The following is a 23,942-nucleotide window of genomic DNA, read 5'->3' as shown; positions in this document are numbered from 1 at the left end:
GTAAAGTAATGAAGTACATTTACTTAAGCACTGTACTTAAGTACAACATTTAGGTATTTGTACTTTACTTGAGTATTTCCAATTTCCAGTACTTTTAGTTATACTTAACTCCACTACATCCGAGAGACAAATATTGTACTTTTTCTCCACTAAAACACTTTAGTTAGTTAGTTACTAAAGTGCATGATGTATCATGTATGTATGATTGATTACAAAAAATACATTACCCTACATGTTGGCCATTTGAAAATAGCCGATCAAGCTCACAAGTAACACTTACATTTAGAATTCAGGACATCTACTTGTAACAGAGTATTTCTACATTGCAATATCGATACTTTTACTTTGGTACAATTACAATTATTACAAAATGTGAGTACTTTTTCCACCAATGGTCTCCTGCCTGCCTGCCTGCCTCAGGCTGCCTGGCTTGCCTTCATTGTACTGATCAGCACACACAGCCACATCACACACACAGCCAACTTGAACTAGCGTGTTAGCTAGTTAGCTGTCATAAACATGTCGACTGGACCAGGGACTGGGACCGGGTCGGGGAAGAGTTTTCGGGTTAGCGACGGAGACTGGATTTGTCCCGATAAAAAGTAAGCCTGTTCGCATTTCACATGTTATAAAGCGCCCGGTTGATAACTATTTGCATTGGAAGTTTTGAGTATTTTTGTTACAGTTTTAAGTTGCTGGCTGTGCTAACACGCTAGCGTTAGCCACTTAGCTAGCCTAGTTCCAAAGGCCTGTCGGTACACGTTGACTTGACTTGTGCTTTAGATAGCGTTAGCAAACTAGTTAGCGGCACACTTGTCTTCATTGTTCCTGCAAGTAGCAGTTCAGAGTCAAAGCCGAACTATCAATAAGGATTTCGGTTCTACTGTAGGGATTGTTGTACTGCCTGCTACACACGACCGCAAGCTACTGCTCGCTAGCTTGCCAGTTTGTGCAAGAGTGTGCAGCTCCTGAAAATGTCTCAAAAAATGTGTTTCCTCTATTCTAGGCCTCGCCACGTCTTACATTAAAATGAAGTAAAAATGTTGTGTTGAAACTTGAAAGTGTTAAATTCAGCCTCAAGACATTTTAAATGTAAACCCCAAACTGGCTTGATGCACTGGATTCCTAGTTTAAAAAATCCCCACTGTGAACCACTTTAATATTACATACACTTATTCTCTTTCATTTTCACTTAATTGTCATTATAGTCTGCTCTATACTGCTCTATATGTAATGTGTCAATCAAAAGATCAACTTTTGTTGTTATTTGGAGCTATATATAAATAAGGTTGACCCTACTTGACTAACCGGTCTTAAAATATCTTGCATGTAACGTGACGTGCTGAAGCATGCAGTAACAGTTAACCCTGGGGCTGGCATGATCCAGCAGTAGGCTATGGGTGTTGTGACTGTGTAGTAGTAGTAGCAGCAGCCAAGGATTTCAATTACTCTGCAATATCAGATTGCAAGTCACTTGCTCATAAACAACATTAGTGACTGCCAAAACCAGCTTAACCACTTTGGAACCCCATTTATCAGTAATTTTCTGGGGAGAATATAAGTGGCAGATCTGCAATGTAATTCGTTGTGAACAGCTTTCTTTTTCTTTCGAGCGAAGAGAGAAGATATTGTAGATAGAAAAAAAGTGGTCCAAGTAGCAGTTGAAACTTGAAACGTTTACTCCGGCCACAGTTGCTACTAGAAGGAAGAATGCCTGATTGGTAGCAGTGCACTGAACGGACTGAAGTAATTTTTGATTTATGCTCTTGCAGGTGCGGAAATGTGAACTTTGCAAGGCGGACGAGTTGCAACAGATGCGGACGGGGTAATGCATTATACCAGTAGTCTTCAACGTTTTCAGGCCAAGGACCCCTTAGTTGAGAGAGAGATGAAACAACTTCTTCATGGATCCATATAGTTTCATTGTTTGACAGCACAATCATCAGTGTATTTTGGATTCATGTTAATGTGTGTTTTCAAATATCTAACCACTTGAACGGTCCATAATTAATACACTTTCACTGCTAGGGTTCAAATGGTTAATATAAAAAAGGGGAGTTTCTATCTCACAAAGATTTGGAAGACCCCCTGTAGTAACTCTTAGGACCCCTAGGGGTCCCGGACCCCCTGTTGAAGGCCCTTGCATTATACTCTTGATTCTAAAGCATTTAAGTACAAGACACATGATGCCCATCATCTCAAATGACACCTTTTACTAATGCTCTCCCATCTTGTACAGAGAAAACCACAGAGGCAAAGATGATGAAGGCCGGAGGGACAGAGATTGGGAAAACTCTGGCGGAGAAAAGTCGAGGCCTTTTCAGTGCAAATGACTGGCAATGTAAAACGTATGTTATCTTGACTTGGTAACACTATACATTGTGCTACAACAATACTAGACATACCATTCTATTCTGTATCCTGTGCTACAATGGAGGACCACAGTGGAATTAAGTTCTAATCTTGAGCTTTAGTGTGTTTTATCCTTTTGACAGACATGCACAAATATATGTTCATGTACATGCAGTTTTGTCAATAACGATGCTAGTCAATAAAATAAAAATAAATACATTCTCATCTAGTAATTGTATTTAACCTGTTCTTCCTTCTTGAAGATGTGGCAATGTGAATTGGGCTAGGAGGTCAGAGTGCAACATGTGCAACACACCCAAATACGCCAAGCTGGAAGAGAGAACAGGTAACTAAACTCAAACTTTGAACTCATTTTCTCTGTGTTCTCGCTGAATGCCAGTTCCCAATTTGTTCATTACATTTTCTGTTTTCAGGCTATGGTGGAGGCTTCAATGAAAGGGAGAATGTGGAATACATTGAGCGGGAAGATTCTGATGGTGAATATGATGAGGTGAATACCGACACGGAAACAGTAGTTCTCAACTTAGCATGATAGACCATTCGCATATTTTCTAACAATGCTTATTGGCAATAACCTTAGTACCGCTCGAAATGCCTTTTGAATGGTTCCCCATTTGTAGAGAACATGCATTTGTGGGATGAGTGGCACTGCTGAGTATTTGGGTTGCACCCATAAAAATGTTCTCTGCCAATGCCAAACGGCTTAAATGCTGTGGTTGATATTGACTCTTGTTTTGGGCTTCCTACAGCTACTCATGGTAGCTGGGGAAAAAGGGATGCCTGGGTGGCTCTGTATCTCCCCGAAGGATTCGCGTCTCCACATAGTATCCTACTAACAGAGGTGTGTTAGAGTGGGATCTTATGGGGAGACGGAGCACGGTATGTCCCAGGCTGTTTCCCTCCCTGGGGAAAAACCTCCATTAAAAACCCGAACTCGGGCCAGCAGGTGTATGGGAAAATGAAGGCCTGTTCCTCGAATAAGATGAGTGGAAATGGCCTGGAGGTCTGTTACAGTGGGATCCTATGGGGAGACACGTAGCCCCCCAGGTACCCTGTGAAACCCATGTACCCCTGGCCAGTACCATATTCTTCTGTGAGAGAAGAATATAGGATCAATCAATTTCCGCCCATCCATATTAGTTATATGAAAAGTATTGCTCTCCAAATGTTAAATAGGTAGGTAGGTAGGTAGGTAAATTTATTTATAAAGCGCCTTTCAAAACATATGTCACAAGGTGCTGTACAATACATAAAATGAAACAAAAACATCACAAAGCAAAAACAGAACAATATGAACAATGGAATGGAAATGAATAAGCAAAACAATATAAACAATACAAATTAATAAACAATACAGTAAGCTTTTACACACCATAATGTTTCCTAAACAAATGGGTTTTTAGCAGACCTTTAAAGGCATCTACTGACTCTGCAGTTTTTATAGAGAGTGGTAGGCTGTTCCAAAGAGTTGGAGCTAACTCTTAGCTAAATAGGGACAAATGCATTTTATTTAGACAACTCTGTCTGTGCTTTTTAGCCAGTTTAGATTGTTCTCCAAATAAGGAGAAGGGAGTTGTTGTTTTTAACCTTTATTTACACTGAGGAAATCCATTGAGATGCAAGTTGTCAAACTTGCACATTTTGTCAACAGAATATATCTGACACACCCACTTCAGGAATGCCACACCCACAGTGACGGTTCATAATCCTGAGTTTATCGCACTGATAGAATGTTTTTGTTCACGTCTTCGTGGTCTCTTGAGAAAACACTGGACTGGGTCGTACTGTGGGTAGTTATTGATAGTTTACCATCATAGTAGAGCCAGAGGCTACTTGTGTATATTGGATATTGCTACTGAAAATTCCATTGTGGGGATAATAAATACTTAGCTGTCTTGCTTTGAAATTCGTTCCATTTCAATGTAAATTGTGCAATTCTAGAATTAGCACTAGCAGATCTATTACTTCAGTTAGAGGCTGTTATAGTGTTGGTGAATAGACTAAACTGTAATTAAATAGAACATAAAATGTTTAATATTTATTCTGATAAATGAGTGATAGCAGGAACAGCTAAAAGGGCCTTCCTTTTACTGGTCAGAGATGATGGTCTTCATTCAATTATTTTGTTGTACCTTCTTCTAAACCATCATCTAAAATCATTAAAATCAACTATGAATGAAAACCATATGTTAGGTTAACTCACTGACAAGTCACATAGAAAATGGCAGCCTATGTAGTATTGGGATGATGAATACAATATGGTTGCATATAAAAACATATTGGCTAGTACAGCACCCTAGCTGTCCATTGTCTCATCGCAGTTGCAGTGCTGCTATGACTAAATTTCCCTAGCTGGATCAATAAAGATGTATTTGTTTCTTTGTTAAACAATGACAGAGTGGGTGTTCAGTTCCTTGACTGAGTATTATCTGACTAATTAAACTGATGGACCTGAATGAATAGCGTTGAAGTATTAACTTCTCCCTGGTAAATCACAAGCAATCAGTCGGAGTGTTTTCAAAACCATTGATCAATGAGGTTTGCATTGTGCCAAGCAACTTATGCAGAACATTTTGTCTCGGTTTCACAGTTTGGGAGGAAAAAGAAAAAGTTCCGTAAACCCTCAAAGGACGGTGAAAAGAAGGAACCGCCAAAGGTTGCTGCTACTGCTGCTGCTGCTGATGATGATGACGAGGAGGAGGATGAGGATGAGGAGGATGAGGAAGAGGGAGACCTTTCCAAATACAAGTTAGATGTGAGTTTCAGTGGCTGAAGCCATACTTTTCTATCCCAAGTGAATCTTATATTCGTAGGTTCAGAACCATGACTTTGGTAATCAATGATGAATTAAAATTGTTGACCCCTTTTACTTTCTTTTAGATGATAAAGATTTTTTTTCTCTGAATGGTTGACTTTTGATTCTTCTGTATCCCAATAAACAAGCACCACAGATCGGTCACACAATATAAATCCCCACCCCAGTAGTCTAATCTAACAAATCAATCAAAAAAATAATGACTCCTTGCATCCTTAGGATGATGAGGACGACGACGACGAAGACGGGGACCTCTCTAAGTACAACCTGGACAGTGACGCTGACGAGGAGAAGGCAGAGGTTCCAGAGAAGAAGAAAAAGGACAGCCGCTCTGGCTCGTCTCGCTCTCGTTCGTCGTCTCGCTCCTCTAGCTCCAGTTCCCGGTCCAGGTCCAGGTAAAAGGGTACAGGTCAAGGGTAACGCCAGGCAAAATGTCAGTATCAGCTCAATCTTCCTTCTAACTTAAACGATCCATGTCATTTTATGAATGTCCTGTTGTGGTGATTTTGATTTTCCTTTTCTCCTTTTTTACGTTTAATTTGACCCGTCCCCCATTCTGTGGTGTAAGACATGTTTGTATGAATGATCTCCTTTTATGATACAAATATATTGTAATACAAGGTCCTTGTTCTTGGTTTTCAGCGCTGTGTATATTATTTCTTATTTCAAGGTGGGCTCTCTTCAAATGAAGAGAGCCCACCTTGTTGATGGATTCAATGTAGAACTGTATACAGTAGTTCATCCCTTAAAAAAACTGCTTCATTTTGATGAATGGGGGGCGTGGTCTGTTTGTGGATTTGTAACTATATAAATTTTGATTAGACAGCAGATTTACTCGTTTGTTACGGATATCCATCTTAGGACTGCAACTTAACAGTGACATGTTATGGTGCTGTAGTAGACCACTACAAATGTAATTGTTAAACTCAATCCATTGTTTTGTGAACCATGTACTTCAGTGAAACTCAAACTCCGGCCCGCGGGCCACTTCCGGCCCGCGGCACAATTTTGACTGGCCCACCAGCTTAATGTCCTCAAAGTTGCGCATCCAACAAGCTTTAAACTGAGCAGATTGGACCTTGCGTTCCAGAGATAATGGCCAAAACATCTTGAAAACGGCCATAGAAATAGTTTTTTTTTTCTCTCTCTCTCTCTTTTACCGGTGGCTCTGCCTCTGCCCGTCAGTGCCCGACTAATTAGCATACCCAAAATGTTATTGTAGGCCTAATTCAAATGAAGAGACTTACTCTAGCTCTACTTAACAACTGCATCATTAGCCATTTGGTAGCTAAACAGTCTGGGTAATCTATTTTAAGTAGATTGTTAAAAAAAAATATTTTCCTTAGCTATCAATTTTCACAAATCTATTTGATGTAAAAAGCCATTTGTGCTGAATGTGGCAACATCATAAATAACATTGTGAAGCAATTGAAAGAGAGTTGTGCTCAGCTATCTTTAATGTTATCCCACTCGATAGCAGGCAGACAGATATCAACACAGACAAATAGCAGACAAACGTACACTAGTTTGTTTTGGTGTTTTTGTGGAATATGCTAATTTCACAGAATTATTAAAAAGAGAAAATTTAGCAAATTACTTTGATTACAAATGTTGTCATTGACAGAATATAAATGGAATTTCAAGCCATAAAATAATGCACATTGCACTTGTCTTGAGTTATATGGAAATAAAGTAAAAAGTTATCAAGTAATGTCATTTTATCAACTGGCCCGCGGCCCCTTGTCATTTTTGTAATGTGGCCCACCGGTTCAGAAGTTTGAGTATCCCTGATGTACTTCCTCCCATTTCAACTTGTTCAGAAGATATTGGAAAAGGGTATTTTTCTGTTTTTCAGATCCCGTTCTAGAAGCTCATCAAGTTCCAGATCTGGATCGCGCTCCAGGTCCCGAACCAGGTGAATGAGGTGACATGCATTCTCTCGCTTTAAAAGAGAGAGTGTATGTATCTGGGCCCAAGCCTCCAGAGCCCACCTTGCGTTAGCCGCTAGTTGAAGTATAGGAGATAGACAATACCACATTCTCCTTATATCTGCCACTTAATGCAGATCAATTCTACTTTTAATTATACGGCCAATGCCAACTTGTAAATTATTCAATTGGATCTTATTCACCTGACTAATTTAGGGTTAGACCGTGTAGAATTGGAACCATCCATCAATAATGCAGATGTTGGATTTCCCTTTAATCTGCTGACTTTGAATCTTTGATGTTGCAAAGCCTCAGAGCCCTAAATAGAGAGCTGGGTCTTTATTTATCAAGCGTCTGAGTGGAAGTGCCGACTGCAGTCCAGGTCGCCTTGAGCAGTGATGTCAGCATAATTTGAAAGGCCCTGAAAACTACCCTTGGGTCATATTTTATTCTCTTTAATCCAAAGTGTGTGGGTCAGAATGCCTTCATAGTACAATGGAAGCCGTATATCCGTGCTCCAATTCAGTGAAGCTTGATAAAATAGCTGTCCCAGTTAGAGGTGTTGTATCAAGCCTCACTGACTTCCCTGCTTGGTTTATCCCTCTAAAAGATCCAGCTCCAGGTCTGGAAAGGGCTCCTCTCCCCGGAAGAGGTCGCACTCGCCCTCCTCCTCGCCAGAGAGGAAACGGAAACGCAGTCGTTCCAGGTCTTCATCTGGTGGGAGGAAACGGAAGCGCTCTAGATCCCAATCGTCCGAAAGGTTTGGGGTTTCTGTGGAATACCACAAGTGGTGTACTCTTTGTACTCTTACTATTGTTATTAACCTTCCTCATTATGCTGCTCATGGGATTTGTTGAACATTTTCCGTAACAATATTTACAGTTTTACTATCTTCATATTGGTTTTGAACTGCGCATGTTCTGATGTACATAAGTGACGGTTTGATAACTGAGCTTCCTCACCTGACTTCTTCCCGTGGTTGTTTTTTGTGTGATTTCAGGCGCCGCGGACAGTCCTCCGGATCCTCCCATTCTGGCTCCAGTTCAAAAAAGAAATAGTTTAAAACGGCCCTCAAAACAGGAAAACAAACCATTAGTACAAGTGCATGTTGTGTTCTTAAGAAAAGGAAAGAAAACAAACCCAGCCAGTTCATGTATGCTGTTCTTGATAATCCCCAACCTTGCAGTACACATCATATATCCATGAAAAGAAGAAAGACGGTGAATCCACTTCTTTCTGGTTACCCGTAATTACGCTCTGCCTTTTTAACGCCACCTACATCCCAGTCTGATTAGTATATTAAATGTCTGAGACTGTAAGAGAAACGATTCTGCCATGAGGAGGTTGTGTTTACTTTGTTATTTTTTTTTAAGCCCACTTTGATGACTGTCATGGTAGCATTACATTTTATTCCTCTCATCTTGTGGGGATTTAGTTTTGTATGGATTGAACTTGTCCCATGGAGGCTCACTGTATAGTGGGTTTCAATGTATGCCTTTTGAGATATAATCAAAACATTCTATGAGAATATTGTTCATAGTTCGATTTGGTGATATATTTTCTTTGTTTTATGTTGAAGGTAAGTATTTCTTTTTCTTTGTGACATGTCTTGTTTTTATTAACTGGCGGTAATTCGAACATGTTCTCTAACTTGGTATTAAAAATACAATGTTGAGACTTATAAACAATAAGTTACCAGTTTCTAAAAATGCAAACATTTTCAATTAATGCTGTAGATGCAATTTACCATTTTCAGCCAACTGTTTTGTAAAGCTAAAAATGTATGAAATTCAACATGAGTGCAGACTAAACATATCAAATAATTTCCTCAGTGACAGCATTTATAGAATGTGGTTATGGGGTCTTTGGTTGGATAAATTAACTCAAGTGTAAACAACATGTAAATAAACTCCTGTCTAAGTAATTGTGTTCTTAACATTGATTATTTTTGAGCGGTGGTCACACCGTCTCCATAGCGTGGCCGTGTGTGTAGGTATGTTTGTATGTGGGTGGGTGGGTCTGTATGTAGCCTCAAGCCTGTGGTGTAGTACCTTTTATGACCACACATGTTAAGGGAGGGGCGCTGTTTTCAGGCCAGGCACACACACACACGCACACAGGGGGGAAGGGGGGAGGGGTTGGTGGGTAAGAGGGTGCTGTTGAGACTAGGTGGGGGGGGGGGGTTGGTGGGTAAACCACCGCTCAGTTCACACAGGTGTGATTTTTCTTAATGTCATCCAGATTATTAGTAATAAGGATTTGTGGTGCACAATTTGATTTGTATTCCCTTTGGTTGTTATAAGCCGAAGGCCATGTGTATGTAGCCAAACTCAAGGTACAAGCCGACAAAATACGATTTGAATTGAATTGTCAAGTTAAGAATTATAATTGATGCGTAAAAATGAACTACGCTTATATGTTCCACTCTGGTTGAAATTATAGTGCGATGGGCGTTGGCTATAAACCCTCGTGTGCACAGGAAATAGGCTACTGCCTAGGTCAAAACATGTCTTGCCTTTCTCGGTCTTGTCGAGAGGTGGCACTTGTTACACCCAATGAGCTGGAGTGCAGCTGACAGCACATGATCCACCAAGATCAGGCGCACGACCAAATAGCGGGGGTAAAACCCTGATCCTGGTTACAACGTTTATGGGAGCACCTGGTCAGTGGACATATGTGTTCTCTATCTGTTCAGCTTTCCATGCAATTATAGCCTGGTCAAAGTGACGAATTTCTCCCCTTCAGCTACAGACCTCATATAGGAGGATAATATGGGCAGGGTGAGGTCACCTGAAATTGGAAGTTCTGAAGAGAAGAACATTAGCAAAACATGGCAATGTAATTGGCCTAATATAAAATTGACTGGTCAGATGAATAGTTCTTTATTTTCCATTTTGGGAAGAAACATGGTGACCCAAAGAGCCTACTATTTTCTGTTTATTACAGAGGAGAGCTGGGGAGACCTAGCAGCACTGATGTAAACAAATTAAAATAAAGCGCCTTTAACAACAGGTCTATTCTCTCCGGAAAATAAGGATAATTATTTTGTTCTACAAGATATTGGGATTTAAAATAATATGACATTTTGAAAAGATTAATGTAGCCCAGTGACAGGCCTACTCAAACTCAGGCCCCTCCACTTTAACCCAAAATGGAGGATGCTTTGTCTTTCTCCTGCAAATTCCACTATTGTCAGAAAACACTGTCAAATACCTACAATATAAGGTGCCAATGAAAGACAAGTTATCAAGCATCGTTAAATAGGCCTATTGTCATTTTTATCAACTGGCCCCTTGCCATTTTTGTGGCCCACAGTTTGAGCTATTTGATTGTCGTTCCATATTGTAGGCCTACATTAATTCACCAGACGTGTTTGAAGAACCACGTAACGTGACTAAAAGTTGATTATTTTATGTTGCGTTTGAATAAACTCAGATAGGGTTGTATTTAATCTTCTTGGCAATTGAAAGTAATCCACGTGTTGCAATGTTGTCCTTTTGGAACCACGTGTGTTCATTCCGTTATCTGTAATAATCAGAATGTGAGCTCAGTCAGCGCACAATGAAAGCTGCCTGACTGACTGCACATAAGACAATAACATGGCATTCCTGGAGTTTGTAGGAGTCATCATCATGACGTGATAATCTCCAACATCGTGAGTCTGCGCAAACATGTGTTTTATTACTTTGAGCATACAAATGCCTTGTCCTATGGTTCATCTGAAAATATAGGCTATTTACTATGTTTAAAATGTTCCACATTTTATAGAATATATAATATATTTTTAAACTGATTTATTGAATATCTGACCTAAAAGCGCGACATCTACAAGCGCAGCCGATCTACAAGCTCACGAAGCGTCACTTGGCTGCGTTGAGGTTGTAGATTTTCACTAGGATAGGTCTACTTCTAAATTATTTTAACATTTTATTTGTGGAATTTCAAGGTATGTTTTTTTTTTACATTTATAAAAAAAAAATCTCCCCTAAAAATAAAACAATATATTTCAAAAGATTTTCCATCTTTTGGGAAACAGTAGACAGCAGAACTATCTGTTGAAATATACAGGACCGTTTTATAATGCATTTCTATTCCTTGGGCGCGCAGCGCATCCAAGGAGTCCCGCCTCCCTCCCTCCAGTGCTTAAAGGCTCTGACGCGCTTTTACGCGCAACAGTTTTGCCGAAGCAACTTGGTGGAGGATGTGGAGCTGGTACAGTGGACACGTGCTGCCGTGTATAAGCTCATCATCAACGGGAAGATGCCTTCTGAAAACTGTGATTCTCTGAACACTTGGCACAGTCCGCTGGGAGAGATGCTGGACCCTAACGTCTCCAAACCGTTACGCGACAGCAATGCCACCAAAAGTGGCATCTGCGGATCGGTCACGGTTGGTTTCCCAATCACTATGATGGTCACGGGCATGGTGGGAAACTCTCTAGCTCTCATACTGGTGTACATATCTTACAGGAAGAAGGAAAACCTGCGTAAAAGGTCTTTCTTGCTTTGCATCGGATCGTTGGCGCTGACGGATCTCTTCGGACAGCTTCTGACGAGTCCAATAGTGATATCAGTTTACCGAGCCGGCCTGAAATGGGAGCGCATCGACTCTTCGGGTAGACTGTGCGCTTTCTTTGGCGTGTGCATGACAACTTTCGGCCTGTGTTCCCTTTTCCTGGCCAGCGCCATGGCCATCGAGAGGGCTCTGGCGATCACTAGTCCCCACTGGTACTCCAATCACATGAAAACATCCGTGACCAAGAAGACTCTGGCGGTCATCTGGTGTCTCGTGTTGCTCTTCGCGTTGCTGCCCGTGGCAGGTGTGGGGAAGTACACGCTGCAATGGCCGGGCACCTGGTGCTTCATTAGCACCGGGGACAGAGAAGTCTCGGGCAATATGTTTTTCGCCGTCACGTTCGCCGTGCTCGGTATTTTCTCTCTGCTGGTAACTTTCTCCTGCAACGTGGTGACAATACGGGGATTGGTGGTTCGTTGCAAAACAAAATCTGGCACTTCTTCTCAGTCATCAAAGCAGTGGGAACGACTCACCACGGAGACTGTCATTCAGCTGATGGGAATTATGTGCGTCTTGCTCGTATGTTGGGCTCCCTTACTGGTAGGTTTCATAAGCCAGTGTTTCTCAAACTTTCAAATTTCAAGGTCTCCCCTGACGGGTCCATTTGGTTCCATGTGTACACTGCCAGAGTTACAGACTTGTATGGGTCAATTTAGACCCCTCAGAGTCCCTGGAATCCACTTTGAGAACCCCTGTCATAATAGCCTTAGCACACTGGTTCTCAAACCTTTTCATTTCAAGGACCCCCAAAGTTATTTAAAAGACACTTATTATTCCGCTGTCCCCCATTTGAAAAGACATGCCAGGGACCCCCATTAGAGAAGATTTGTACGGCTCTAGGCTGATTCTGAACCATTTAAATTTCAAGGACCCCCAGTTTGACATGCATTAGGCTATGGTATTACAGAATCGAAATAAACAAGTAGGCCTACATTGCTGATATTTGAACTATGGTGGTAAATGTCAGTGACACTGCTTTAATAAGCCTACTCTCATGATTCACATGAAAAAAGTGTCTGAAATAGATTTCATTGTCTGATGTGATGTCTGTTACAATGTGTCACATAATGTGGCAGCCAGCCACTTATACGTATTTATTTGTGTAGTATGGCCTGCAGTTTGCTTCTAGCAAGAGGCAAAATGAGAAGAGCTACTTTATTGGCAGCAATAGTTTAATTAGGCAATTAACTAAGCTAGCTTTGGGCACCCCCCCCCCCCCCCCCCCCCACACATACACACACACACACACACACACACACACACACACACACTCTTTCACTTACTGTCCGTTTTGCCTCTGTTAAACGTAATTGTTTGGAATTTGATTTGGGTTATGGTGCTTTTTTGCTTTGTTTTGTTTGGTATTTGTTTGCAATTTAAATTGATTCGTTTGATTGTTTGCTACTTAAATGAATTGAGGTATTGAAATTGAAAACACTGCATTATAATTTAACTTTTATTGTTGAATTAATTGAATACGTTGAATACTTCATGCACATGCACACACGTGTGCGTGCACGCACGCACACACACACACACACACACACACACACACACACACACACACACACACACACACACACACACACCGGTCCTGCATGCTTCCTTTGAGTGGCTGTTTTGCCATTATGAGAATCCACTTAGCAGAGTCCTGTTTGGGGGGCCTGCACAGTGTGTTATGAGGTCATGGGCTGTCATACATGTAATATAATAGTCCCACTGAGGATATTAATAGAAACCACGGGACTGGCGATTGGTGAAGTGAATGTGTAAACTATCAACAGAATGGCATGACGGTACTGTTTTGTTCCTGCATGGCAGCGTGGCCACTGTCTGGGATAGCTGACTCATTGTCACAAACTAAAAAAAGAAGAAGCCACATAATTAAAGAGAGTGCCTATAAAGTCAAAACTAAGGACATAGCTGTGAATAATAGATAGAAAATAGATTTTCTTTTTATTAGCTTAACTTTCCTGGCAATGGCTTAGAGTCTATAGACCCAGACCTATCTGCAAGTTGCAGTAACTATTATTTATTGTAGCGTATTTGAAGTCAAGTCACACATTATTTCTTATCAGTAGGCAAATAAAAACCCTAAAAAATCCAATGCAACTGTGTGAACCTCTGTAAAAGTAATCTGTTTCCGTACTCACCAAACATAAAGATCTATTCACATTGTTGTTCCGACGTCCTTGTGATATGAAGACCATATGGTAATTACACAATAACATATGGTTATATACTGTGCCTACATGCAAATCAAACACTAAAGCTGGTTGCACACTGCTGCGTTTTTTGGTTGCGAAATGCGTTTTTCAGAGCAAGGGGAGAGAGAGATAGAGAGAGCAAATGACCCAGTGGTCCGAAAAAGATGCCTTCAACAAGTATCAAGCAACAACAATGACAAAGTACATTTCTGAAATATGTCTTTATGTAAAAAAAACAACAACAAAAACTAACAACCATGAATTTCCTGTTACAATCTCTTCCAATAATTGCCCCTACCCTTCTTTCTCAAGGTGCAGATGCTGAGCATGATCTCCAACCAGACCTCCTCCCATCACTGTAAGAGCTCCCCCAACTCCTCCTCCTCCTCCTCCTCCCTCGCCCCGAGCAAGGACATCCACCTAGACTGTAACTTCTTCCTGGCTGCCATCCGCCTGGCCTCCCTCAATCAGATCCTGGACCCCTGGGTCTACCTTCTCCTCAGGGAGATCCTGCTCCGCAAGTTCTGCATGGTGGCAAGCGCTGTGTCCAACTGCTCTATTGAAGAGCAGAAGGAGCAGCAGACAGCCCTGCAGGACGCCCTCAACAAGCCCAACCCGGACGCCAATGGCCTTCAGAAACCAGAAGCCGAGTAGTCTCCTCATGGGTTTGCAGAGGAAAGCGTGTATGCGCTAAGTTAACGTTTCAGATTGAAATTCAAGCGCAAATGCATGAGCCAGGAATGGAAGCTTGATTGTTTTGAAGCACTTGCTGTAAGTTGCTCTGGACAAGCGCACCAGGCGAGATGCTTAAAAGGTACATTAACAGTGGATCCTGGGAGGGATGTAACAAATGGTCAGTTTTCTGACTCATTAAGCTGGGCAGATTTGTTAGTTTCAGGATACAAAGGAAAGTTGTTCAGGACAATGCTTTCTGAACATGAGGATTAGCCTGGGATGAGAACTGTTTCCTGCCTTGCCCACGGATGGATATTGTGCAACAAGGAGACAAAGTTGTGTCTATTGCTGCTGTTTGAGTCAAACCAGCCAAACCTCCCCATGTGCACTTATTTGTGTTTAGCTTGAAACACATTCCATTTCAAGTCACCTTACCACCAGCATGTAGACTGGTGACCTGGTCACTTCCTGTCAGAATCAATGTCCCCCTGGGGGATTTGGAACAATACAGACCTACAGTACCAAACGTGGTATAATTAGAAACAGTGGTCATAAAGGTACCAGGAAATGTCACTTTGTCTGCATTTTTTTCCAAAAAAAAAAAATCTGCTCAAGGATCTCATCAGTGGTTGTTCTGTTGAATCTGTTTGGAAATGGATGAAAACTGTATAACCATACTCAAAGGTGCATTTCTGGTTCTTTCCATATTCTGTGCCTGTTGAGATCAGTGTCTGTTTATGAGAATAGTTCAGTTCGGTTCCATTTCTGTTTATTCATAGGCTACAAAAAAGTAAAAATACAGTCAAGTAGATATAAGACCTACTGGAAATATGTGAAATGGCCACCCTGATAAGCTATCTGAAGCTTGAGAATAGGGGCCCAGACACTAAGTAAATAGTATTTAAAATACATATTGTCTGCATTTGGAAAGGTGTGTGCACAGTACAGTATTATACAGTAACATTTACTACCTTCAAAACACCTAAGATTAACCTAAACCCCCCAAGACCTTTAAATATGTAAAATAATACTATAAATAAAGACATAGGCCAAGTGGGTAAAAACAGTATAGCCTCTGAATGTTAATCACAGCTTGATTTTGTGACTTTTCATGAATGTACCTCAAATAAGAGGGTCGGTAAATCACTTGAGTCTGAGACTAGTTTTTATTACCATTGCCCTCTGAAATATTACTTTTATAAAAGACAAAAAAAGGGATCAATCTCATGTAGAAGCATAAACTCAGAACTGGAGCCAATTGTAGAATATTACATACAGTATATTGGTGAAATTGGAAGTGTAGTAATTATTTATTTATATTTGTGGTAGATGTACAGTTAGTTGTAATTTCTGTAGTTGATAGTGTTGATGCAACCGCATGAACTTATGTAATGAATGTTAAAATATATGTAGTGGTTATGCCATTACAATGTGAATATTTTAGGTTCGACGTTCTCCCTTTTGAGTCTGTGAGACATTGGGTGGACACACTATAAATCATTTTACAATGCTTACAATGCCTGGCAAAAGAATTACTTCAGGCTAAACATCAAACTCAAAGTCAGTGAGGAACGAGTTGACCGTTTGTGCCAACTACCATTGCCAGATCCTGGGTGACAGGCTGATAAGGTGGTTACAGAATACAGAGATGTGTCTAGCACGGTCAACGTGTCCTTGAATGAGAAAATAAATCCTTACCTGCTCAACGCTCTGACCCTGCACTATGAAATGCTTATATGTGTCTAGGTGGGGTGCAATGAGTGCATTATCCATTTGTCTGTGACTTATGCTGATGCAAATGTTAAAATCATTCATTTTCCTCAGTCATTAACATTAGCATTGACAAGATTATCAATATCTAGAAATCAGGTTATCAGACTAGCTACTGTGAGGAAGTTTGATTTTGCTTTGTGCCAACCTACTTCTTGTATAGGCCCGCAACACACTATTTCATGATTATATGATCACATGGATGTTGTCAAGAAGCTATGGTTATCGTATTTACCAACGTGTTTATTGTTGGTGATCTAGGATTTGAAAATTGTGTAGGCCTACTGTTGGATTTTGTGTAAAAATTCCCCAGAATAACATTGTCATATTGAGGGCTGATCATACTTCACAGAATATGAAACATTCTTCACAGATCTCTGATGGTATTTATTTGCACAATCTAATTTAGTATGTATCCTTCCGAGGGTATGTATCCTTCCGAGGGAGGGACACTTGGTGGTCCGGGGACCACTAGGGACCATTACCAGTACCAGTCTGTAACTCTGAGAGGGTACAAATGGACTCTACAGGTCAATTTGGTTCTATTTGTATACCTTTGACTTGAACACCCCCCCCCCCCCCCCCCCCCCAACAAAAATGTACTAAATTATTGCGACCGTCAGGGAGCAGTTTACTATGAAAACCTCCACCGGCCGTCCGTCCGTCCGTCCGTCCGTCACACCTTTGTGACCATCAACAAACGTCACACCTTTGTTGATGTTTAAATCGAAGAGTCTTGGTCAAATACTTCTGTTGGTTTCTGCACTGATCATTTATACAATTCAGCTGTGTTTGCTTGTGTCATCATGATGAGGTCATAAATCAGCCATGCCCAAATATAGATTTTACGGGTTTACATGCTTACTCAGTTATTCGTTATGTGAAAGTCCTATGACGTCTATGATATCTGACATCATCATACATACATTCCCTTTTATGCCCATAAATGGAGATCCCCTCTGTAGAACCAGCCACTGACATCACTGTAATGTCAGGGGAACCAAATCCCTTTTATGCCCATATATGGAGATCCCTGTGATGCCAGGGGAACCAAATCCCTTTTATGCCCATATATGGAGATCCCCGTGTTGCCAGGGTAACCAAATCCATGTTATGCCCATATATGGAGATCCCTGTGATGCCAGGGGAACCAAATCCCTTTTACGCCCATATATGGAGATCCCTTATGTCATCAATATGAAGCCCATATCTGTGAATATCTTTGGGTACCAGATGTCTCCATATATGGTTAAATGGTCCGATATACATCACTGGCCAGAAGACCAAGAAATGGTGCAACCTCGCCCTTTGCTTTTCTCCCTATAGGCATCTTACTGGTAGGTAGTTTAATGAGGAATGCAGTATGGTGGTAGGTAGGTAGTTATGGCCTTTGATGTAAGATTTTCACTTTCTAGGATAACTATATTTGCTATTCCCAGATGATGCCCTTTTAGGGTACCCCTCATGCCCATATATGGAGATCCCCAGGCTTTACTAATTAACATAAGTTTTATGCCCATATATGGAGATCATTGTCCCAATGTCATCAGATATATGGGCATAAATGGACACAGGCAAACTAGATGGGCTGTATGGATATCCAGATGTGTGATGTAAGTGTTTTATTCCAAATGTGGCACCCCACAGACATATTTCCAGAAACAAAATCCCTTTCATGCCCATATATGGAGATTTCTGATGTCATCAATCCCAGGCCCTGTAAAAAACATGGTTGCTATGGTATGAGCAACTTATGTCTCCATATATGGAGATTCAACTTCAATGAGTAACCATGGCAAACTGTCAACTGCCCGTATGTCTTGATAATTGGTAAAACAAACTTTTGGCCTATTTGTGGAGATAAGCGACCAACGGTCGCTTATCTCCCGATTAGGGAGTCTTACTGGTATATATATATATATATATATATATATTTATATATATATACATTTCTAGTTACGGGACTATCTGTCTTATTAGCAAGTGTGACATCCCATCACTCTGCCATGTCAGTCCATCAGCCGAGCCAACAATATGCATTAACCATACAAACCCTTGGGTCCCTGTTGTGGTGGCGAACATTCTGCGGACATAGACGATCTACAAGCTCACAATGTATTGCCTTGCATTGTGTTGTGAGCTTGTAGCTCGCCTTATCACACCTTTCAAATGTGAAACACATTCAGAGACGATGACCCTGTGGGGTATCTGTGTGTGAGAAAGCCATCTGGAAGATGTGTGATTTCTGTTTTCCATGTGAGTGATTTTACAGTAGTGTCTCTTTCAATGATTGTCAAATCAGTACCTGGTACATTGACTTGCTCCAAGCCTAACCTAGGCTTGTGAGAGAAAAACAATATCAGTGTTTTATGAAAACTAGTATAAGATACCAGTTGTCTTTGGTGGTCAGGAGTATTTGCACAGAAATGAATGTGACTCCTTCACTACAGTAGACCTTTTTTGTTTATTCATGAGCTCATTTCTTGACTGTGCCATTAGGTCTAAGTACCTTAGGTGTTGTAAAAGCGCTCATTTATTATTTTATGAGGGCTGGGTTTACTTAATTTATAAGCGATAGGATGTGGTGTTTAATTTAATTAAGACTTAATTGAGTGTTCTTGTGGCTAAGCATTCAGCACAGCTATTACAAGCTTCTGTTTGCCTATGTATGTATCGCTTAGTAACATTAACTGGACCTTGGGTTTTGTTGCTGCATAAATTGTACATTTCTGCCATTTAGATTCAAGAACAAGATCCAGGGTTAGTCCTGTGCATCTAACATACTGATTAGCAAATTAATTGTTTTCGCAGGATGAAACTGTGCGTGGGATTATAACAATTACATTAAATTGGAAATAATGTAATTAACGCAAACATTTCTCTACTAAACTCCCACTTTAAAGAGAATATGACTATGTAAAGGAACATCATGAAGTAGGTTTTTTTGTGGTGTTTTGCTTCCCATCCAAGAACATTTTTAAAGGCTGAGCTACACTTTCACATGGCTCTGGAGTTCTTCGGTAGAGAAGGAAATGAGGACAATCTTCTCCTCTTCTAGGCGAAATACTCAGTCCAATTCAGCACTCCTTAATGGATTCAATAATGGCAGACATTATGTTTGCAGACAATGTTTCCCATGCTTTTGCAGAACACAATTTGTCTCCTGAATTATGAATGTACAATAAGACCAGCAGAGCAGTGTGGCAAGTCGATTAACCTTCGTGTATTGGCCATTAAGATTACATCTTTAATAATATTAGATGAAATATTGAACAGTTGCACAGCAAAATCCAGATTGTTCTTCTGTCAAGGTAATGTTTGACACTTTCAGGGTTAAATGAACACTCCAGATTTTACTGTTTTCTTCTGGTAATTTGTGTTGTTTTTAAATGAGTTTAATTACCCTCCTATACTAAGATAGACATATGTCTGCATTGTAATTAATGCAATATTTCAAAGTAGAGCCTCTTTATAGTACACGCCCCCAGACATGTAGTAGAGTAGAAGAGAGCCTTCTAAGATGTCTGGTGTCTAAGATGTCTGGGCGGACTGACAATTATGGTTTGCATAATTGGTTAAGAGAGGGGTTTTAGGCATGAGGAGAGCAGGCCAGTTGGCCTGGAAATTACCCACCAGAGTGGTGGTCCATAACCTCAAAGGGAGGAGGAGGGGGAGGGCACAGTTACATAATGTTATGAATGAGGCTTTATGAGGCCTGGAGAATCTACTGTTGCCAGCTGGCTGCATCTTTGCTCATTTAAGTCACTCATGCACACTGATGATGTACTGCTGTGTCTCGTTAAAGACGAGTCAATTGACACAAACAGTTATGGCTTCCACTTAAGAGACAAAAAGAGACTATTTCAGGCAAAAATGTGCGATGTTAGTAAACTGTAATTTCATTTCTTGACTCACATTGTCGTTGGCTGATTTAGCTAACAATGTGTGTCTTCCTAAAGAAAAGAAAAGTTAAATTGTCATCTTGTTGATTGTCATCTTTTTGTACCTTTGACACACGTAAACCTGTGCTAATAATGAACTAATTCAAAGTAATTTGTAGAACAATTGTCCTACACTCACCCTGATAGTCAGACAATTTTCTTACAACAATGTTTTAACCACAAACACTAGACTATATACTTTGTTGTGCGCCAAGTAGCGCAAATAGCCACCCCATTGCCAACCCAGTTTTTCAATGCAAAATGCAAGCATGGCCGGCTGGTGAATATGGTCTATGTGTAATGCATAGTGAGCTTGTAGATCTGCTACTTTTGAAAATGTAGACATTTTTGGAAATGGTTTTAAAATAAACAACAGGTTCAAAGTGGTTGAAAGAAAATACATAAATGCCAAAATAATACGTTATAATGACAAACAACCAGCACATTTCTCATGGGGAAGGTTATCATGGAACCACAGGTGCATGCTTGACTTAGGAAAAAATAAAGAAAAAGAACTGGTTGAGCTATATGAGCCACTTGCACCCACCAGCCAAGACTTCGCTACTGAATGTAAATAAATTCCTGATGTTTATCAGGACATCAGTGTTCTTTCAAATAGTTCTTCTGTTATGCATCTGCTTATGAATGTGTGTGGAACATTGTGTTCCATGAAGGGAATTCCTTCACACTCACAACACTCTGGAGCACGATCTTCAGACGAGGGCTAACTTGACAAACTCACACGGCATGCATGTCACCTTCATCTTGTACATAGCTGAAGAAGGTTGTGAATTAAGCAAGCTTGTACTTTCTGTCTTGTTCATGTGGGTGTCATGATTTATTTGAGCCTGACCGTATACCATAGTTTTGGGTCCGACTTTGTCAGACGTGCAGCATTTTTTAATCAATTTGAAAAACCTGGATGTGAAAAGTTTCGGTTTGAGAACGTTTGAAAAAATGAAGAAAAATAAAATACAACCTTTTGATCGATAAAAATGAGACGTGACGTGCTATTTATGAGTTAATTTCATCAAGCGTCCCACTGGCCAATCACAGCACGTGTCCTGCGAAGCTTGGCCAATGGGAACCTGGGCGTACAACAACAAAATTCTTTGGAGACCGGACAAAGCCAGATGTTGGAGCTTAGCTTCTTACAGGAGCACCGCTCAAAGATAAATACATAAACGGAACTGTATTTTAATTAACGACTTAATTCCTATTCTGAAAACTTCAAAATCTGCAAGCTCACAATGCATCACCTTTGCAAAGGTTGTGAGTTTGTAGATCTGCCATTTTTTGAACAATTTAGAAAAGAATAATTGCTATAATGATATGCCCCTAATAGTCTGAAAGTCATCTGCATATTCGCAGATACCAATGTCATTAAAACATCAGCAAAATAATTGCAGATTTATCGAGAGCTCTAATATAGATGCATTATTTCACCTTGACTGCATGCGAGATATCGCACATCCATTTGTCTTGACATGAAGAGTCTCACTTGAAATATTGTTGAAGTGGATATCTGTATGTGTGTAAGTGTCCTTTGGGCACATGAAGTATTTTGCCCTCTACTTGGCTTGTCTAAATATCAAAACAACAGGCATTGCATTTTTGATTAATTTTCTCTTGCTGTTTATTGCTGTTGGTGTACCATTTGAAACACAATTAAAGAATATCAACATATTTTTTCAATATGTGTTGTGACTTTTGTTGGTATGGGAAGCATTTTTGCTTCAGATTCATAACCCTTTACATTATTGATTCTCCTAACTTAATCTTGGAATGAAATGTGCTCCACTTTGTAGCTGATGACAGAGGGGCCTAGCATTTACAATGGGTGCAACTCTCCCTTGGAAATCTATTGTTTGGGTGGACAATATGAAATTCAATACGGTAGGCACTTAAAAGTTGAGTCACCATTACAATTGGATTCAACCTTGATAGTTCTATTGAGAGCCAGAGAGAGAGAGAGAGAGAGAGAGAGAGAGAGAGAGAGAGAGAGAGAGAGAGAGAGAGAGAGAGAGAGAGTGTGTGTGTGTGTGTGTGTGTGTGTGTGTGTGTGTGTGTGTGTGTGTGTGTGTGTGTGTGTGTGTGTGTGTGTGTGTGTGTGTGTGTGTGTGTGTGTGTGTGTGTGAGAGAGAGAGAGAGAAGTACCTGAAATGCAATGTGAATTTCAGTTAAGTAAATGAAAAATGTCTTTGAATTAGCATTTCCATTATACCTAACTTTAGCCTACCTATTTGAATGCTCTAAGAAGAATATTTGCCAGTTGCAAATGGTGTGCTAGTTAGCCTAAGCATTAGACCATGAAGCAATTAGACAAAGAAACAGACACTCTCCATTTGGCCACAGATTCACTTTTATGGGCCAGCAATATTCCCAGGACAGCCGTTATGTTGCAAATCGTTAACGCACATAAATTATGTTTAGTGCCACGCACCAATAGGAAGCATGAGACTGCTTCCTATCCCTGCTCAGACGACACATTCGGTTGGGTACCACTTTTAGTTATTGCTTCTATTTCCACCATTGCTGTGTAAACACTGATTTTTAACACTGACGTTTAATAATAGCTGTAACCGTGCAACCATAAATTACATATCTGGATTCTCAGCTACGAGTTGGTTATCCTTCGCTCTGAGTTGGTTAAACGTGTGAATAATACATGAGATTGGTAATGGCTTTAAACACACACAAGAGATAGCCTCCTAGGCTGTTTCCATTGGTAATTGCATCGCTCTCTCTCTCTCTCTCTCTCTCACACACACACACACACACACACACACACACACACACACACACACACACGCACACACACACACACACACACACACACACACACACACACACTTTACAATATTTATTTCTAGGGAATGAGACAACGTTAACAAGACAACTACTGTCTGTCTGTCTGTCTGTCTGTCTGCCTGCCTTGACTTCCTTGGTGTGTTCTTTCATTTTGCAGGAACGAGGATGGATTGCATGAACTGCATGGGTCATTACCCGGATTAACGTCTCTGCTAGCCTTGGAGAGAGCTGGGCTACTGTTCCAGGTGGCAGCTCTAGCTCCCTCTCTCTTTCCTCGAGCATGTGTTTCAGTTGGGTTGGTTAGGATTCATAAAGATAACACACACAAACCACACAGCAAAAACCTTGAGGGTCCAAACTTGTGTTATGACGTAATACCGTAATGTAGACACTTATATATTGACTGTCCTGGACACTTTTGTTTTTTACGGGGACGGGTCTCCTTTCCGATCACCAGGTTAGCATTCACCAGTGTCCGCAGGATAGCTATACTCACCAGGTTAGCATCATAGAGTATATATAAAATAGAGAGCGGACGAGCCCCGCCCCCACTATCATTTCAATGCAAGTGCTCAGTGGCGTTTTGAAGCAACGGCTACGTGCTAGCATGTAGCTAATCCAGGTGCATTCTGGGGAATGGCTCCACTACGCAGTGGAGCCAAACGTCACGAATGACGTCACGAACGACGTCGACGTCCATTGAACCCTATTGTAGACCCCAGCGCCGCGCTCTTATGCTCGTGCATGTATGTTTCACCCCGCCTGAAATTCCAGCTTTGGCCAGTAGGGCGGCTGCTTCAATATTTACAAGCCGTTCTGGGGGCTTGGTTAGCATTCACCAGCGTCG

General features: G+C 40.8%; 2 protein-coding genes across 2 annotated transcripts; both read left to right on the top strand.

Moving 5' to 3' along the window:
- The first annotated feature begins 471 nt into the window (after positions 1 to 471).
- Positions 472 to 8,310, top strand: zranb2 (zinc finger, RAN-binding domain containing 2). The gene is made up of 10 exons (XM_080724261.1): positions 472 to 602; positions 1,773 to 1,825; positions 2,240 to 2,348; positions 2,616 to 2,698; positions 2,787 to 2,863; positions 4,964 to 5,128; positions 5,408 to 5,583; positions 7,044 to 7,103; positions 7,727 to 7,876; positions 8,117 to 8,310. Exons 1-10 carry the CDS (start codon positions 520 to 522, stop codon positions 8,172 to 8,174), a joined length of 1,014 nt encoding a protein of 337 aa, XP_080580387.1. The 5' UTR covers positions 472 to 519; the 3' UTR covers positions 8,175 to 8,310.
- Positions 8,311 to 11,427: 3,117 nt separating this feature from the next.
- Positions 11,428 to 14,552, top strand: ptger3 (prostaglandin E receptor 3 (subtype EP3); the record flags this gene model as incomplete). Its single annotated transcript, XM_080728562.1, has 2 exons — positions 11,428 to 12,231; positions 14,211 to 14,552. Exons 1-2 carry the CDS (start codon positions 11,431 to 11,433, stop codon positions 14,550 to 14,552), a joined length of 1,143 nt encoding a protein of 380 aa, XP_080584688.1. The 5' UTR covers positions 11,428 to 11,430.
- Positions 14,553 to 23,942: the final 9,390 nt, after the last annotated feature.

The sequence above is a fragment of the Nannobrachium achirus genome, assembly GCF_963921795.1.
Source record: "Nannobrachium achirus genome assembly, chromosome: 1".
NCBI lineage: Eukaryota > Metazoa > Chordata > Actinopteri > Myctophiformes > Myctophidae > Nannobrachium > Nannobrachium achirus.
The sequence above is the reverse complement of the archived record's forward strand: the minus strand, read 5'-3'. Positions and strand labels throughout refer to the sequence as shown.

Excerpts from the sequence above, each read along its gene's own strand:
- zranb2 (XM_080724261.1), top strand. The coding sequence starts at position 520 with ATGTCGACTGGACCAGGGACTGGGACCGGGTCGGGGAAGAGTTTTCGG. Across the intron at positions 603-1,772 it reads TGGATTTGTCCCGATAAAAA|GTGCGGAAATGTGAACTTTG; the intron begins GTAAGCCTGTTC and ends ATGCTCTTGCAG. Across the intron at positions 5,584-7,043 it reads AGTTCCCGGTCCAGGTCCAG|ATCCCGTTCTAGAAGCTCAT; the intron begins GTAAAAGGGTAC and ends TCTGTTTTTCAG.